General features: G+C 36.0%; 2 protein-coding genes across 2 annotated transcripts in view; one reads left to right on the forward strand and one right to left on the reverse strand.

Moving 5' to 3' along the window:
• Positions 1 to 12,839, forward strand: part of LOC134677918 (P protein) — a 71,310-nt gene extending 58,471 nt beyond the window's left edge. The window contains exons 19-20 of the mRNA XM_063536364.1: positions 11,530 to 11,677; positions 12,060 to 12,839. Of these exons, the coding sequence (XP_063392434.1) occupies positions 11,530 to 11,677; positions 12,060 to 12,235 (324 nt within the window). The 3' untranslated portion in view covers positions 12,236 to 12,839. The remainder of the gene's footprint in view (positions 1 to 11,529; positions 11,678 to 12,059) is intronic.
• Positions 12,840 to 13,454: 615 nt separating this feature from the next.
• The window catches only part of LOC134677916 (GATA zinc finger domain-containing protein 14), a 55,664-nt gene continuing 49,840 nt past the window's right edge, over positions 13,455 to 19,278 (reverse strand). The window contains exon 17 of the mRNA XM_063536362.1: positions 13,455 to 18,835. Coding sequence (XP_063392432.1) covers positions 18,533 to 18,835 — 303 coding nt within the window. The 3' untranslated portion in view covers positions 13,455 to 18,532. The remainder of the gene's footprint in view (positions 18,836 to 19,278) is intronic.

Genomic DNA, 19,278 nt, shown 5'->3' on the forward strand with positions numbered 1-19,278 from the left:
AGATCTGCCTTTAGACCAGCGGTGGAACAAAAATGGGTTTTGATAACATTAAAGTTTTTTCTTTTTTGATATGTTATTGTAAGGATGTTAAATAACATTCATGTAAAAAGTTAGAAAATTTTAGGTGGAGCGTTCGGCCATATTTAAATTTTTAATTTTTGCTAAATAACTATGTAAATATAAAATTAAAGTTACAAAAAACTTTAACATATTCAATAACACTTTAATTTATTCACACTATTCGGTTTTTAGAAATCTGGAACAGCTGCTTTCTGGTGAACGTAAAAACAGGAATTATTATGAAAATACAGAATTAGAGTAGCTGATATTGCAAAATTACGATATTATCTATCAACTTAGTATACATGTAAAAAGTTAGAAATGTAGACAATGTGCTTGTCTAGATATTGATTTCTCGTTAAGCAGTATAGCCAATATTGAATTAAAGTTTGTAGAGTTAATATTACACGGTCATAATAAAGATCTTACTTCTCACACAAAAGATTAGAAATATAAAATCACGGCGACACTAAATACTGATACGTAAGTATGCATTCCGAGCTTATATTAAGTTACATTTCAAACGCGCGGCGTTTGCGCGCGCCGCGCTGTGCGCCGTGGCAGGAGGCAGCGATCGACGGTCGCGGGCTAGCGGTTAGCGCGGTGCCCTTAAAAATACGCAAAGCGTTTATAAAATTATTATCAATGGTAAATAGTTATTTTACACAGTACACTAATGGAAACTTACCTTCCCTTATTTATTTATATATGTACTAGGGATTGCCCGCGGTTTCGTTTACGTAGAATTCGTTATCGTGTTAAGTACAGAAATAATAGATACATTTGAAAATTATTTTAGGTGCATTGTCATACAGATAACTACCCTTGTTAAAGTATTCTTCAAATTCAATACACAGGTGTCATTTCAATATAATTTTGCGTAATTTGGCGCTTTTAGGTTATAAATGACTAGCGACATATATTTTTTAAGAGCGATCATCTCCGATAATATTTACTTTATCATAAAATCAATTTCAAACTGACGTTATTCAATATTTATCATTTTAAAGTCAATATTACCAACCAACTGATCCAATTTACCTACGGTAACAACTCAAAATTTGCATCAAATTAAATGCCACTTTTCTTATCCGTTACGAACAATCAAGAGGGCCTTTACGAGCTGATGTGGTGAAAATTTTATTTAACCTTCGTCCCTTGAAACCTTCACTACGCTCAAGGTTCAACTTTACGAACCACTTACTACGCTCGTGGTTCAATTTTAGAATGTTTGAATTTGTGAATGCCTCGAACAGCCAAACTGTGGAATGAACTGTCCGATACGACCTTCAAACCTTCAAAGACCCCATCTTAAAGGTCGGCAACGCGCTTGCAACCCTTCTGGTGTTGCGGGTGTCCATGGGCGGCGGTAATCGCTAACCACTAGATGATCCGTCTGCTCGTTTGCCTCCTATTTAATAAAAAAAAATGTTTCGCTTGTTTGGGTATCAATATTAGCACGAGCGGTTAATCAACAACTTTTCCCCTTGTAAAACAAATAAATAAGGTAGATGAGGTGCAGGCATATGAGGCCCGGCGGGTAACAAGGCCCAGCATTCAAAAATAGCAGTTGCTCCCTATTATTCCCAATTATTCTGAATTTGTACTTGTTGCTAAGAAGGCCCACTGTCAGTGCAGGTAAAAAGGTCTAGTCCCGGGCCTTATTGAACGTATGAGATGAAATATTAGATTAAAATATTTTAAGATAATTTTCTATATTTTTAATCTCTTATTAATAAGGTCGATTTGAAGAAACTTCTATGAAATTATGACTTATAAATAACACTTGCACTGCGTGGGCTGTCAAAATTGCTGCAGACTTTTCTTGGTATAACTCTAATAATTTTTCACTTGCTTTATTGACCTAAAGACGTTTTAAAGAATCAAAAAGTCTAATAACATTGAGGCACTTATACTTTTTAAAGGCAGTAACTAATTACAAGTGACTTTTTTTTTGTTAATACATAGGTAGGTATTTACGATCATCATCATATATTTAAGAGTATGACTCTTGTCGGTGGAGCAAATTCCATGTTTGGCGGTCCTCCGCCTTCTCTTTGACAGCCCGATACGACACGACTTTGATCTTTTCCTTTATTTGATCCATGTACGCTCTCCTTGGTCTTCCCCTCTTCCTGTTTGCTTCAACTTTCCCTTCTATGATATTTTTGATAAATTCGTCGTGTCGTATCAGGTGCCCAAGCATCCTTCCTCTTCTATTGTCTATAGTTCTTAACAAACTCCTCCTCTCTCCTACTACATAGGCCACACTGAATGTTTTGCACTACTGGCCACTGGTAAACATTTAAATTATGAATTGTATATTTAAAAAAAATACAGGCTTTTGATTATGGAATGTGACAAATGTTGGCGACAAATCGATCGTCTTTTGTTTTTAATGGCTTGTCAAAGTAAGTCAGTGCGTTGAACGTGGCTATAACGCGAAAATATTTTTAGAGCTATGATTTTGTTATGATTTTAAAAGTTCGCTTACTCCGCAAGAGTGTAGTGCTTGCCTTCAAAATGCTTTTGGGATTGAAGCACCACATCTGAGCATCGTGAGGCGTTGGTATGGTGAATTTAGTAGAGACAGTATTATTCTAGATAATGATTTTCGTGAAGGTCGACCGTCCACGGCGATCATTCAAGGAAACGTGGCTACTGTGAGACGACTCATTGAAGAAAACCCACGAATCACCTATGACGAAATTTGAGGACAATTATAAGTATGAGACAAATACAAAAGATTTTACAAGAATATTTAAAAGTCGGGAAGCCTTGTTGTCTTTGGATTCCTCACGAATTAACTTCAGTCCAAAAACAGGTACTTTTTGACTGGTGCCGAGAAATGCTGCGTAAGTACAAGCAAGAAAGTTCAAATGCTGTATATAACATCGTTAGAGGAGATGAAATCTGGATTTACTGCTACGATCCGGAAAAAAGGCATTAGTCCAGTCAATGGGTCTTTCGAAGGTGACAGGAGGCCCATAGAAATTCAACAAGCCAAAAGCGTTGCCAAACATTTTGATCGTCTGTTTTTTTTAAACGCGACTTTTTTGTACCGTACTTTTAAATAATAAAAGAACGTTAAATACTGAGTAGTACACTACCATTTGTGTGCCCGCAGTCATTGAAAAAGACCGCAAGAGACGACCGAGAAGCCGCATCCTCCTGCGTCATAATAATGCGTCCACCGATACCGCAATAAAGGCAAAAACATTTTTTAATTACGAAAACGTGGAAAATGTCTCTTATACGGATTATAATCCAGACATTGCACCCTGTGACTTGTGTGATCCTCCACAGCCGGACCACCTCGTCCGATTGCGCTCAGTTTTTAATGGCGAAATGTACCTCTAATGTACTTCATGTACCTCGTCAGAAATTGAACGTACCTCTGTAGTTTGGCAGATATATGCGTTTAAAAGGGGTCCGGCTGGGGAGTAAAATCTGCAGCCGGACCACGCCTGGATCCGATCATATCTGTTATTTTGAGATATAATTTAAATATCAGATGAATGTACCTGTTACGTACCTCCGAAGAAATCGTTCTTTTATTTAAAAAATGGTCTCATAAATGAATTTTCATACATTTCATTTTTTGAGTATACGCGTAAGCGCCTGCCAAAAAATAATAGCAACATAGTAGAAAACAAATGTATTCAATTCGGGCAAGTCGTCTAACGTGTCAACTAGATACAAATGTGGGTGGTTATAGGGAGTGTTTTAAACCGACACGAGTTGCGAATTACCTTTTCGCACGTGTATTGTACAACGTTTTACAGTACACAGTTGAAATTCGCAGAGATGTTGCCGCTATAACAACAAATACTAAAAAATAATAAAATAAATATTAACGTGGGGCTCCCATGCAACAAACGTGATTTACTTTGCCTCTTTGTGCGTAATTTATAAATAAATATTAAGTATACGGACATTCTTATAGTAGACCGGCCAGCGAAAGAAAAGTGTTCTAGAAATCGATTTCCGCTCATGTCGTCCGGGATATGGGTGAATATGGTATCAATGCATTCAGTGTAATGCCTTGAACCCAAATATATGAGATGACAAGCGCGAAAGTGGTGGGGATAATTGCTGTGACGTCATAAAGTCGGCAGTACAAATATATAACGTACTGTAACATTTTCAATACTTGGTCTAACAAATTATAGAAAACGTTCAAAAATTTCACAAACCACAGTTGACTTCGAACTGCTATAAATTGAAAATGGCTGAATGGATTAGTCCAAAATACATACCAAATGACTGTGAGTATCCTTTACATAATGTTAAAAAATGATTAACCAGATATATCAAAAAATAAGAAAAGTATATCAAGTTGGAAAAAAAGTGTAGGTCTCAGTGTTTTATAGAAGCCAAAAAAGTGACATCCTCATTTTATTGCAAATTACTGAAGTTTAGATCATTACAAATGCGAGACTAAAATTCCCGCGTGTCCAATTTGCGTAGTTTTTGTGTAATGATTTTTTGAAAATCGTGTTTTAGGCACCCGGATATAACGAAAAACTTAAAAAAAATTGCAAATCGTTTTATGAACTTTCCGTTGTTTAGTATTATTGGATAAACCGTTTGAAGACGCAAATTTAGAGGCAATTGTGACATCTCTAGGTATATTGGTTACAAAGATATTAATGAATTTATTGTTTTTGGTTTTTATTTTTTTTCTTCCATGTTCCGCCGTAGTAGGAGCCCATATTTGTATGACAGCTTCATTTATACGTCTTCGATTATACGAATTTAAAGCCAATTAAAATTTTCGGTCAGGGCTGCCACTACCAATATCCGGGTTCAGCCGGATATAATATTAACGCTGTATACACAGTATAGCACTTTTATGGTTGGTAAAAACAAACTTTAATATGTTAATAAAAACCTACACATATGAAATAATAAGTTTTTTTAAGATTTAGTAATTTATTAGCTATAGATAACTTACAAATTCTTCCTCTTTATAATTAGGGTAGATAATATTTACATTTTGGTCGTTAGCTGTATGACAGTCAACTACAAAGAGACGTATACACTTTTGGACCTCATTACCATACAGTAAGGTGAAACACTGCTGTATATATCTGTTTTTAGTCGGGTCATCATTTTCTACTTCGAGGCTCTCTGCCCCATCTTGCACCTCGTAATAACTGTCGTCTGGACAGAACTCGGATGTTGGTGTTGGGGTTTCCTCCTGAGATTCCTGTGCCTGTGGTGATTGCGGTGCTTTCAATAAAGCTACTGCGGCAGATGGTAGGGGACGTGTTTTAATATATTATATTCTATGTGACATCTGTTGTTCGGAAATTACTGGATCTGATGAGACTAGTGCTCTGTGAAACAAATCAGACATTGTTTTTATCCTATCCGATTTCCGAGTATGGTGTTCTCGATCGTGACGCCAATATTTGTTCCGTGACTCTGCTGCTTGCTCGGAAAGCATACCAACTGGAACAGACGAGTTTCGAATGATTGCAGCGCCATGGGCCAAAATTTTATGTATGGTGACTGTCATAGGACACCATTTGTAAGTATTGACATATTTTTGGACTAGTTCGTTACAAAAATTGCCAAACTTCTCTGCGTCTATTGGAAGACCACTCGACAATACAACTAGAACTGTGTGGGGATCGTCCAGAAGCCACTTCTCTAAGCCAAGGATGTTTGCAAATGCTTCACGATGTTTGTCAGACAAAACTGTTCTCGCGGTATTGCCGTCATTAGTAGTGCCACTATTGAAACGTAATGCCCTAAATTTAAATTCCAATTATGCAATGTTAAAAATTAAATTAAATAAAGTTAGGGTCAAGTACGAGTTGGAGTTGCACATTGAGGACCCGTGTCATCGTACACTGTATGACATGGTAAAATTTTTTTAGACCCTTCGTGTGCGAACCCGGCTCTCACTTGCCTGATAGGTACTTACTAAATCAGTTCTCGAAGCAGTGGGATCACATTTTCTTCCATATGAAGTCGAAACCAGATATCCCCAAGAAAATGGCGTATAAATAAAAATACCGAAGTGCCAACCCTAGCGGCCGGATAACCCGGATATAGTGTTTCGATGATTACTTGAATGTTTCACGGAATTAGGTCTTGTAAAAAATAGGGTGGATAGAAGACATATAAATGAAGCTGTCATACAAATATGGGCTCCTACTACGGCGGAATATGGAAGAAAAAAAATGAAAACCAAAAACATTAAATTCATTAATATCTTTATAACCAATATACCTAGAGAAGTCACAATCGCCACTAAATTTGCGTCTTTGAATGAACGAAACGAAAAAAAAAACGATTTCTTCGGAGGTACGTAACAGGTACATTCATCTGATATTTAAATTATATCTCAAAATAACAGATATGATCGGATCCAGGCGTGGTCCGGCTGCAGATTTTACTCCCCAGCCGGACCCCTTTTAAACGCATATATCTGCCAAACTACAGAGGTACGTTCAATTTCCGACGAGGTACATGAAGTACATTAGAGGTACATTTCGCCATTAAAAACTGAGCGCAATCGGACGAGGTGGTCCGGCTGTGGAGGATCACACCTGTGACTTCTATCTATTTCCCAAAATTAAGGATTTAATTTGGGGTTTGACATTTAATAAGGCAGTTACTACGTTTCATCACCACGTCGAAAACATGCAGTCAAGTGATTGGGCCTCATGCTTCCAAAAATGGTCTGAGCGAGTGAATATGTGCATAGAATGTAAAGGGAAACATTTTGAGAAGCAATAAATGTATTATTATGGTTATAAATGATTTTATTCAAAAGTTACGCAAAACTTTCAGTGCGGCCCTCGTATGCGTAAAACCTCTTCGTTAGTTTTCTTTTCTTTTACGATAGAATTGCGAAAAATAGATATTTTGCAACGAGTGACGAATTTTAAAACACGGTCAAAGGGAGTGTTTTAACGTGCTTATTATAGCACCGGTCGTAATGTAGCACCAGATGTACTGTAAAAATTATGTTAAAAGATAATACTTACTGTTACGAATCAAATATTTTTAGTGTAAAAAAATATCCCACCAAACACATTTTCATGTAAATTTTGTTGCTAAGACGAAACCATAAGACTCGCACTGTCAAAAAGTTGTCAGATCTCTTGTCGAGCCAAGCTTCAAACTCTACAAGCCCTAACTTCACTAACTCTACACCTTAGTCAAAATATGTGGCTTGGCTGTTTCGCTACCGCCACATGGGCATAAGGTGAAAAATTTATTAAATTCATTATTTTTAGGGTTCCGTACCTCAAAAGGAAAAATACTGAACCCTTATAGGATCACTCGTGTGTCTGGCTGTCCGTCTGTCACAGCCTATTTGCTCCGCAACTACTGCACCAATAAGTTGAAATTTGGTATACACATGTAAGTCTCTAGCCCAAGGACATACACGTAAAGTAAATAATAGAAATTCAAATAAAGGGGTCACTTTTGAGATGAATGAAAAATAGAAGAAAAAAAAACTATATCTTGTTATAATTAATATAAGAGAATTAGAATATGAATTAATATAAGAGAATTTTGTTAGAATTTTAATTAGTATAAGATAGATATGTATATTGTCATGTTATTTCCTCGAACTCCCCATCGGCATACAAACCTCCTCAAGGTTTTGCCCACGATGGGTCTTGTAATAATAATGTACTTTATTTAGCTTATTGTTCAATAAATTAAAAAAAAAATATATATATATATATATATCAAACGAAGGGGCTCATTGTAAGAATCTCAGATATATTTTTTCATAATTTTAAAATAAATAGTTTAGAAGTTATTTAAGAAAATACGCAAAAAATGACCATTCCCCCTCCCCCCTTATCTCCGAAACTACTGGGTCTAAAATTATGAAAAAAATACACATATTAGCTCTCTTCCTATAGATGACAGGAAAACCTATTAGAAATGTGCAGTCAAGCGTGAGTCGGACTTAAGTACCTAGTTTTCCGATACCTACGGGTTTTTTAAAGACTACTCACTTTTCTCTTAAAAAAATATATTGTTAAAAATTGTGTAATGTACAGAACCCTTGGAACGCGAGTGCGACTCGCATTTGGGCGGTTTTTGTATTATACTTACATACAATAGTTCTTGTAGAAACGAAACGGCCAAGCCACACACTTTTGGTGTAGAGCTAGTAAAGTTAGAGGGCTTGTAGAGTTAGAAGCTTGGCAAGAGATCTGATAACTTTTTGACAGTGCGAGCCTTATGGTTTCGTTTGGGCAACATTGTACATCAAAATGTTTTTGATGGGATTTCACTTCTTTTTGTAAGTTGTTTATGACAATCTTCCATCCCCTAATTTAAAGGGTTGGGGGTGATTTACTATTAAAAATCCTGAAATAAGTATCTGGGGGCATCTGTTACACAATGTACTTCTTACTGATTCCCCATATAACCCTTCACCCCGTAAGGGTAAACCTTGGGGTTGAAATCTGCCTTCACCCCGTAAGGGTAAACTTTGAGGTTGAAATCTATTCTATATCCTTCCCCATGACAATACCTATCTACATACCAAATTTCAACTAAATCGGTTCAGCGATTATTGATTTCCCATACAAAATTAAACCCCATCTTCATCCCCTTAGGGATAAATTTTTTTTGAATTTATTTGTTGTTTGTGTACTAAAACTATCTTATATACCAAATTTCAGCTTCTTAGAGGACTTCAGGAAGTACCCGGTATTGATGATCATCAAGTGAGTGAGTCAGTGACGAAATCGAAGTTTTTAGATATGAATAAAATCTAAAGTATAAGAGCTATGCAATTGATATGCTTAATAAGTCCGAGAACTTTGTTTATCTGGTATAATCCAACCCCAAGTTATGAGGGTTCCAAAAAACGACGAAGCGCTTCGAGAAAAGGTAGATAGTGCCCTTGCGCTTTTCTCGTCTTGGCGGGGGCACTGCCGTGCCCCCAGATGTTAAAAGATGAGACTACTGTAACTAATAAAGATTTATGTTTAGTTACCTACTATTTTCGCGTAAACTAGACAATTTTTATATCTTTAGTTATTAAGACCCAAAATAATTATTTTCACTTATTATAAATAAATCCTCCTGTTATGAAGTATCAAATATTGTTATTTGTATATGTATAAGTCTTAAGTTAAAAACAATAAAATCTGTTATTACCTACTGTCAAAATGATTATTTTTTGCGGGATTAAGTAATACACTGGTAGTGTTCAATAAGGCCCATAATAGGACTTTTATAAAAGGTATATTTTCCAAGAGTATCGTAATATTTTTATAACTATTTTGGTATAATGAAGAAACTTAAATAAATGAGAAACCTATTTGAGTGAGTTTTTCATACTTCATATCCTGTTTATTAAAAAAAAAAACCATTTTAATTTAAGGTGGGCTGTATATAGGCATATACGGCCCACACGGAATATACAATAAGGTAAGTGAGGCCACTTACCTTATTGTATATTCAGGATGTATACCGTGTAATATTGATCAGTTGGTTTATAATATACATATTATGATATTGACGTTGAATAGGACAGGACATGACAATAGGAACCAGAAATAGGTATAGTTGGTCAAACCAATTTGTCAGTAAATAAAAACAAAAAACTATATTCATCCTTTTCTTTTGGGTGCTAGTACTAGTGTAAGTCAAAGATAGTATGATGATTCTCCCTGTCTATGTTTGAAATGAGACAGTCCTTTGACAAACTATGTATAGTAAAAAATAGTTGTGAATATCTTGTACATTTTTATTACAATATTAGTCAAGATAATGAAATATAGCTGGTCAAGCAAATCTTGTCACTAAAAAAAGGCGCGAAATTCAAATTTTCTATGGAACGATATCCCTTCGCACCTACATTTTTCAAATTTGCCGCCTCTTTCTACTGACAAGATCTGATTGACCAGCTGTAGATATTTTTACTTAATAAGATATTTTAATTTCACGTAATGTCCGCATCTAATTTATATATGTGCACGGTAAACAAACAAATGAATGATAAGAAAAGACAGACAGTGTTACTGAGCGAGGGGCGAGGTATAGGTAGGCTATGATAGGCTCTCGAGCGCCGCGCCGGCGACTGACGGACCAGCGCGGCGTATGTATGAATTTCGCGCCTTTTTAACTAGATTTTACTATTACAATGCAAGCTACACACAGAAATTTCTTACTTTCCATAATATGGCTGCGTATATTATTTTATAGTAATAGACTTATTTTTACAGACTCTAATTCAATATTAGATCTTATAGGACAAAAAACGTACATTAATTCTAAAGCATATATCTTATTCTTCTAGCTTTTTAGCTTGCCTATTAACTTATAAATTTAGATATGTTGTTGTGGATTTATTAAACTTTAATTCAATATCGACAAAATAATAAGCTAATTGTAGTTTGACAAAGAAGCACGTTAAAAAAATTTCTAATAATTTTACATTATAAAGCGTCATACATATTATAAACAATGGAACTTAAACATTGCACTTTAATTCAATATTAAAAAATCATTACTAAAAATATATAAATACCTAATTTATATCTAACGCTCGTTCTAACTTTTCATCATATATAGCATATATGCTTAAAAATATGTCCTATATCAGATAAGTATCACTTTTTCAACTTTAGAATTATCAAAACTTTTAGTGCAAAAATCCGGTCCCACTATTGAGCTATATCAGATAAGTATCACTTTTTCAACTTTAGAATTATCAAAACTTTTAGTGCAAAAATCCGGTCCCACTATTGAGCTAAAAATCCCACGCAGGCGAGGATAACTTCCCTTTAGACTGATGCTCAGAGGAGGGCGAGTGTGCATGTAGACGAGATGTTCGCTTGTACACTTTATAAATGCAATGTGGTGTGCAAATTTCAACTTTCTGGCTTTTGTAGTTTCGGCTCTGCGTTGATGAATCAGTCAGTCAGTCAGGACACTTGCATTTATATATATAGATTAATATTATATACGCGAAAGTGTGTCTGTCTGTCTGTCTGTCTGTCTGTTACCTCTTCACGCTTAAACCGCTGAACCGATTTAGTTGAAATTTGGTATGGAGATAGTTTGAGTCCCGAGGAAGGACACAAAAGGATAGGGTAGTTTTTATCACAGAAATCACCATTTAAGGGGGGTGGAAGTTTGTATGGGAAATCAATAAAAAGCAGATTGGATAAAAAATAAGGTACCCAAATTACTAACTCCACGCAGTCGAATAGTACTAGGTACAGAAGACTCTAACAAAACGCGTCTGTTACGATCAGGACAGATATGGCCGCTAGGTGGCGACAGCGCCACGCGCGGCTTATGGCTAGCCACCAAAATTGGTGTGAGACGGATGTTCTTGTAGCTACCTGTAGCAAAGCGACGAAATCGCGGAGTGAGCCACGCCTGCTGATACTTTTTAAGTAATTTATTTATTTTCATAAAATTCCTTATTCATTTTGATATCGTTTTCTAAAATTTCTACTCCTGCAGGTGTCGGGTCTAGCGTCAGCCTTTGTGGACAACATTCCCCTGACTACTATGATGGTCCGGGTCATAGCGGGTTTAGCGGACCCAGCGGGTCTGGCCCTGCCGCTGGCCCCACTGGCCTGGGCCCTCAGCTTCGGAGCCTGTCTTGGAGGTGAGAAGTGGAGCGAGTGCTCGTTGGGTGGACGACATCCGGAAAACTGCGGGTCACTTCTGGATGAGATTATTAGCTCAGGACCGGGACAAGTGGCGTACTAGAAGAGAGGCCTATGCTCAGCAGTGGGCGATAAAGGGCTGATATGATGATGATTAGGAGAGGAGTGATGGCAGGTTTACCAGACCCCTCGGGCCTGGCCCTGCCGTTTGCTCCACTGGCTGTGTTGGAGGTCAGAAAACAATGATGGCTCTACCCTGGTTACCACAACATAACATATCGTATCGTACTGCGCGATATTTAATTAAGATTTTGAATGATAAATATCCTTTACTTCATGTTATACCTATAAAAAATATATGGCACATGATTTTTTTTTCAGGCAACGGCACATTAATCGGCGCAAGCGCAAACGTGGTATGCGCAGGAGTCGCCGAGCAACATGGTTACCGTTTCACGTTTCTCCAGTACCTGCGCATTGGTTTCCCTGTGATGTTGGGTAACCTACTGGTCGCCACCGGTTACCTGCTACTCTGCGACGCTGTCGGCTGGCACTGATATAAAGTATGCGCGGGAGTGAGACAGCATGGCTACCGTTTCACCTTCCAGTACCTGTCGAATGGCACTGACAATAAACATTCATGTAACACATTCGCTGCCAGTGACCCGATAGTCGGGTTCTTTAAACTACATACGAAAGTGCAAAAAAATATATTTAATTTTTATATTGCCGATTTTTTTCTGGCCTTAGGCTGGAATCACATCTATCAGCATCGAGCCGCATTTTATATATGTGAAATTGCTCGTTAGTATGAAGATGCGTACGCACGCATGCTTTCAGCTTTCCGATGCGTACGCATCTTCATACTAACGAGCGATTTCTCATATATAAAAAGCTGCTCGATGCTGACAGATGTGATTCCAACCTTATTTATCTTCTACAATTATTAATTAATAACTTTATTTATGAACATCTAAAAATGGTAGTCTAATACGATCAGATTTTACAAAATATCACAAATTATGTATTATTAATCTACTAATATTGTTATTAGCTATGTACTTAGTTGTTATTACAATTTTATTATTACAAAACGAATTGTAAATATAAGTTTTATTTTTACGTGATTATGTTTAAGTGAAATATATTTTATGAATTGTATTGTTTTTTATTTATTTCATCAGTACAAAACTAATAAAAACAAGGATGTTTTAAAATTTTAACCACGTTTATTTCTAGTTTATACCAAGGAAGCAATTCATCTTCAGCCACAGAATGAATAATATTGTCCGTTTTTTTAGCATTAGAAAGAACTTCGCAGAAGTAAGCTTATGGTTCCAAATCAGGCACTTTTAGCGGTAGTAATTTGAAGTAAATTATATGTATTGACCATGCTACATTAGATAATTCAATAATTATTAACAATTCAAGAGCCTGACAAAAACTGCACGCTTGCTTCTGTGGAGTTCTTTCTAATGCAAAAAAAAACGAACTATAGTACTAGGTACAGAAGACTCACTCTAACAAAACGGGTCTGTCACGATCAGCACAGATATGGCCGCTAGGTGGCGACAGCGCCACGCGCGGCTTATGGCAAACCCCAAAACTGGGGTCGAACGGATGTACCTTTAGCTACCTGTAGCAAAGCGACGAAATCACGGAGTGAGCCACGCCTGCTTCAGCTGCTAATATAATAGGGAATTATTTATTCTGTGCTAGTGTTCGGGTGGAGGGTAGTTGGAATAATACTCAGGTTACAATAAACAAATTTTCTATTCATTTATTTCACGGATAAAAAAAAACTAAAAACTACCAACAGTAAAAAAGAATACACCTCCTCTCCCCCGCTGTAAAGTAACACCAAAGAGAATTTGACATAGAGGCGGCTTGACAAAGTAAATTAATGTAGCCACAGTAAATTTACTGCCATCTTTCGAGAGGAGATTAAAACTGTTAGAACGCCATTTGACTTTGATCCTTATTCTTTCACTGATATGTATTAACTTGTTAAATATTAATATTAACGCCATCTACTCGACACTAGGCGAGCGATGGCGCCATAACCTTCAGCCTAAGCTCGAGTAGATGGCGTTAATATTAATATTTAACAAGTCAACACATATCAGTGAAAGAATAAGGATCAAAGTCAAATGGCGTTCTATTAGTTTTAATCTTCTGTCGAAGGATGGCAGTAAATGTACTATGGCTACATAATTTACCATGACAGTAACTCTCTATGCACTCTATTCTCTTTGGTAACACATTACCCACCCAGCGGAGGCTGGTTAAAAACGCTCTAACAAAGTTCTTAAAACTTATGACGCGAATTGGCAGTTGATTTTTTTTTATATAATATATACAATTTTAAAATTATAATTTAACGAAATACCTCAATGCTTTACAAACGGCATATGTAGTTTTTCTATCACTATTTATAAAACATTCTGTACCCACTCTGTATCTTTATGTACTTACTTAAATAAAAGTAAACAAATAATTTGTACATTTTCGGGTAGTTACAACATTGATTAACCGACCAAATACATAACCGCCTGGATCTGTCACTGAACGACCTGACTTTAACCTACATTATTTGATCGTGTAATGTTTTCATCTACCCTCAACTAGCTTTAGGAGCCATTTGAGGGTAGAATTTGTTTACTTTTATTTAAATACCTAAAGATACAGACTAGATAGGCGGACTTGCCTAGACTGCTTGCATTATGTTACAAACCCGAATAATCTTTGATAGTAGTTATAAAGATAAGAATTTTGACCAACTTACGTATATTTTATAATATTGGCTATATGCACGGCAGTGGCGCCTTCAGGAGGCATTTTATAATTGTACTATTTGGTTTATACACTTTCTTAAGAGCATTTAATAACTGGAGTCGCCTTTAAGAGCTTCCCCCCCCCCCGCCTCTGCCGCGAAAATTGCACAATTGTGCAACTTTTATATGGACTGACATGAATTTTGAATGAATGAATTTGTACGTTACGTACAGATCATGTAGAAATAGCAATACATTTGACGTCCCCTCCCCCGCAAAAATCGGCAGACTGTTTCGTACAGAAAGTGACAGCCATGACGGCTCCAGTTACTAAATGCTGTAAGTATACTTTATATGGGGCATTATCTATGGAAAGGCGCCATCGACAATAAGGTCCCTTTTCATAGATAATGCCCCATATTAGCGAGCGATGTAATTAAAGTTTTGAAAGTATTGAGGTATTCCTTTACATATCGCAATAAATGTTTATACAATAAAGTAAAGACTAATTTTAGTCTAAAATATTTGAGTCGCTCTTTACATGAAAAAAAAAAAGGTTTTTTACATTAATTTTAAGCTAGTCACATTAAGTTAAACAAATGTCGTAATGTGATTTTGCCGTTGAGGACTGACTTTTTCGAAAAAAGCGAATTTGAAAAAAATACGTCGCCTTTTTTTGAAGCGAAAAAATATGTGAAAAATCAATCCTCATTTCAGTTGTAATCCATGAATTTTTATGGACTGAAAAACATATATCCTCCATAATGGTAAATTCAATGGATATTTTTTTTATTTTTGTTTAATATTATTTAAATCCCCGTGCTAATAAATAGATCTATATAGATGTATTAACTAAGTTTAATGTTACCTGCTTTATTTCTTAATATTTACATAAATAAATGAATAAATGATTTTAAAGGCTTTTTTAATATTAATATTACATATTGGCTGTTTGTTCATATCAATTTTCAATTTTTTTTTTACATAGAAAAATCATTTTTTGTGATGGCAAAATGGTTGAATTGATCTTGATTTTTACATGAAAATTGACATGAATTGTACGTAAAAATGTTAAATAACATAATATATGTAACGATTTGTGTAACGTACTCGACAGTGCGTTTCGAATGTCGAAGCGGTCTTTCATCTCACTCTAACGCGTTAGAAAGAGAGGGATGAAGGCTTACAACGATTAAGCCTAAGTGAGAAACATTTATCTGACTTATTTTGTCAAAGCATGAATATTTACTGCAAAATTACTTAAATATCAGATCAAGATCTGACTCTTGTTTAGTCGAATTGGGTATTTAGTATTGTAGCCATGGGGAATTTAAATTACACAAATGATAACCACTCACATTTGGAAATGAATGTACATGACGCTTTGAAGAACACTAAAACCCAAGCCTTAAAGCGCCTAAACAACTGATGAGAAATACAGGATAAGAAATAAAAATTGTTAGTAAGGAAAGATCTGAATTTTTTACAGATTACGTTCTAAGACTTGACTTTTGATGTTTGTTTTTCAAGGCGTAATGCTCTACAAAGCATAGATTGGCATTTTGACAATTAAAATCCCCCGGAACTACAGTTGGTACTTTGTACAGCCACACACTACGTATCAATATACGAATCGTATAAATACGATCATTTATGCGCAATATTATCTGCATATATCACTAAATTCATGATAAGGAAAAGATTTACAGAGATAAAATTGCGCGAAAATTGAGCATATACCTATAACGTCATAAAAAAACTATCGTGTACTGATTGGGCGATTCATATGGGGCATTCCACGAGACTGTCGCTTACATAACGCTTTTGCCTTGTATGGCAGCTACATCAATAAAATACGTGAATCTCGAGAATATACTGCCAATTTGTTAGCCAAGTCATGAAATATTACCTGACCCAATATCGCTTACTCAGCATTTCCAGAAGTATTAGAAGAATTGCGTTATGTAAGCGACAGTCTCGTGGAATGCCCCATATATGGTCAATGCGCAAAATCGCTGCCAACTTAGCTTGGTCTCTCTCTATTAGACTTTAAAATTGTAACACCAAAATAGTCATTTGTAAATGTTTGCAAAACATTTACCCCCTTATTCATAAACGCGCTACAAACCTCAATTAGCTAATAATCGTTTGTCTTTATCTGTCATTTTGACTTATGTTTTTGTAAGAAAGGGATAAAACATAATTTAACTAAATCAGGCCCGTAAAGTTTTATGAATAAGATAAAAAAAAAATTATAACCTCCAAACTCATACTAATTTAAAAGTTGCTAAATAAAATGTTTTGGTCTGAGATTTGTCAATTAGGTAAACTTACTTGTGGGAATACAACTTCGTATGGAGATTATAGTTTTTTATTGGACTGATGTGTTTCTATTCTGAGCCAATAAACGAAATGAGTTAAAAACATTTCAAAATGTTAACTTATACTAATTTTCGAGAACTCAAATGTAACATTGACCGGCTGGTCAAACAACTTTGTCAGTAGAAAGAGGCGCAAAATTCAAATTTTCTATGGGACAGCTACCCTTCTTCGTGCCTATTTTTTTTAAATTTGCCGCTTTTTTTCTACTGACGGTAATGGCTTGACAGACTTTATTTAAAATGCAAATATTATGTGCACGTAAAGTATCGTCCGGGTTACCAACATTTGTGTATAGATATTTATGAGTGCATCAATTATGTCTTGTTATTCGTTTGTCTTTTTAACAAGATATAAAATGAAATGTGTAAAAACTATTAGTCAAAAACGAACTAAATTGCATTGTAAGACATTTATCGATTAGAAATAACGCATCTGCCGGAAAAACTTGCAATACCATAATGTCACATAACATATCGCCGTGAAAACTAATATACACGTCTGTCGGCCAGTATGCAAAGATCTGTAATTTTAATAGTTTTTAGGGTTCCGTACCCAAAGGGTAAAACGGGACCCTATTACTAAGACTCCGCTGTCCATCCGTCCGTCTGTCACCAGGCTGTATCTCACGAACCGTGATAGCTAGTCAGTTGAAATTTTCACAGATGATGTGTTTCTATTGCCACTATAACAACAAATACTCTAAAAAGTACGGAACTCTCGGAGGGCGAGTCCGACTCGCACTTGTCCGGTTTATTTTTGTTTGGATGTTTGTTGGTTGGCATTTTGTCAATTCAAAACCCCGTGGCTACTTCGTTAAGAAAAACAATCGAGATCGTTGTGTCACAATCTCAACATAACACCCATATTGTGAAAACTAGTAAATTTGGCAAATGTCACTACATGTCACTGAAAAAATAAAATTTTTCTCCTTAAGATGCGAAGGTTTTTTTTTTTCAATTTCAGTACAGTGATAATGTGTAACGATGTCGAAGTTACGTATTGTCAGCTAAATATGACGCAAATAACAGATTCCAGCTAAAAATGACGCATAAACTAATTACAATACACACAGGTGTCGTTGAACTCTTTCACTTTGCTCGCGTGATGTGAAAGTAAAGCAATAATTTTAGCTACATATGACGCTCTATCGTCTAAGATCTTGACCATCGCCTGTTATTTAAAAGCCGTATAGTTTTGCAATAATAATTAAATTAAGATCTTTTCACACCCATTTCTTACTTTCGTAAGTTCGACAATTTTTGCTTCGTTTTGTTCGGTAACTATGACGCAAACTATTTTCAGTACAATTTTTTTATCCATTTTGCGTTCATGACGTAGTCTTTTATTTATCATCGATGACGTCCGCGCTAAATGTGACGCACGCTAACACACCTATTATCAGCAGTAGGACCTCTATATTCGTCCTAGAGACCTAGACTCTAGTAGTTTCAAATTGAATAGTATCTTGTTTTCTGTCCGCGATATGACGCTATTTTCATCTTCATTCCTATGACGCAGTGTTTTCAGCGTGCTAACTATGACGTACGATACAATGATCCATCATCAGAGATGTTTTATTATTTGTTCCGTGACTGTAATTCCGTGATATTAATTTATTTTCCGGTAGCTTATCAATGCGCTTTCCATCTTTATTCCCAGTGTCAACGTGCTAACTATGACGCACGATAAAACGAACCATCAGCAGAGATGTTTTATCAGCTGCTCTGTCACATCGGCTTTAGATAGATCAGCGAATTCAGCGCTTTTACCTCTCTGTAGGATCTCTATTGTAGTCCTAGATTCTAATTGTTTTAAGTGGAAAAGTAGTTTGTTTTCAGGGAGTGGTGTGACCGGTTTAGCGACAGTTAAAGTGGTGGTTTTGAGAGCTCGAGCGAGGGTTTTGAGGAATTTGTACCACTGGCGCTCGTTGGATGTCGCCTCGGGGGTGTTGACGAGTAGAGACGCCTTTTCTATCAGGGCGCAGACGCAGCTTAGGGTTAGCTGAAATATAATAGCCATTATTAATATAAGAAAATTATCCAAAATTTGTTAGTGAGATTCGAACCTAACTTAAGTAGAAACAAGAGTTGATTTAACTTTGTTTAAAAATTATACGAAACAAAAAATTGGACCTATATTCCTATATAAATTATTATAGATTACGATAAAGTTTTAAATTTCATGGAACTACATCGAATACACACTGTATTACAGACGTATTACTTAGTATTACAGGTAGGATCTCGGCTCGTGAGCCTTAGGGCTGATTTAGACGGCGCGTGAACTCGCATGCGATTTTAGTTACATTACATTGCGGACTGTTGGTTACGTCAAATTCAAGCGACCGATCTAAAATCGCAATGTAATGTAACTTAGCCCCAAACTAAGCAAAGCTTGTATTATGGCTGCCAGGCGACGACATACGTACTTACATAGAAAATATA

This window comes from Cydia fagiglandana, chromosome 27, assembly GCF_963556715.1.
Source record: "Cydia fagiglandana chromosome 27, ilCydFagi1.1, whole genome shotgun sequence".
In the NCBI taxonomy this organism is placed as follows: Eukaryota; Metazoa; Arthropoda; class Insecta; order Lepidoptera; family Tortricidae; genus Cydia; species Cydia fagiglandana.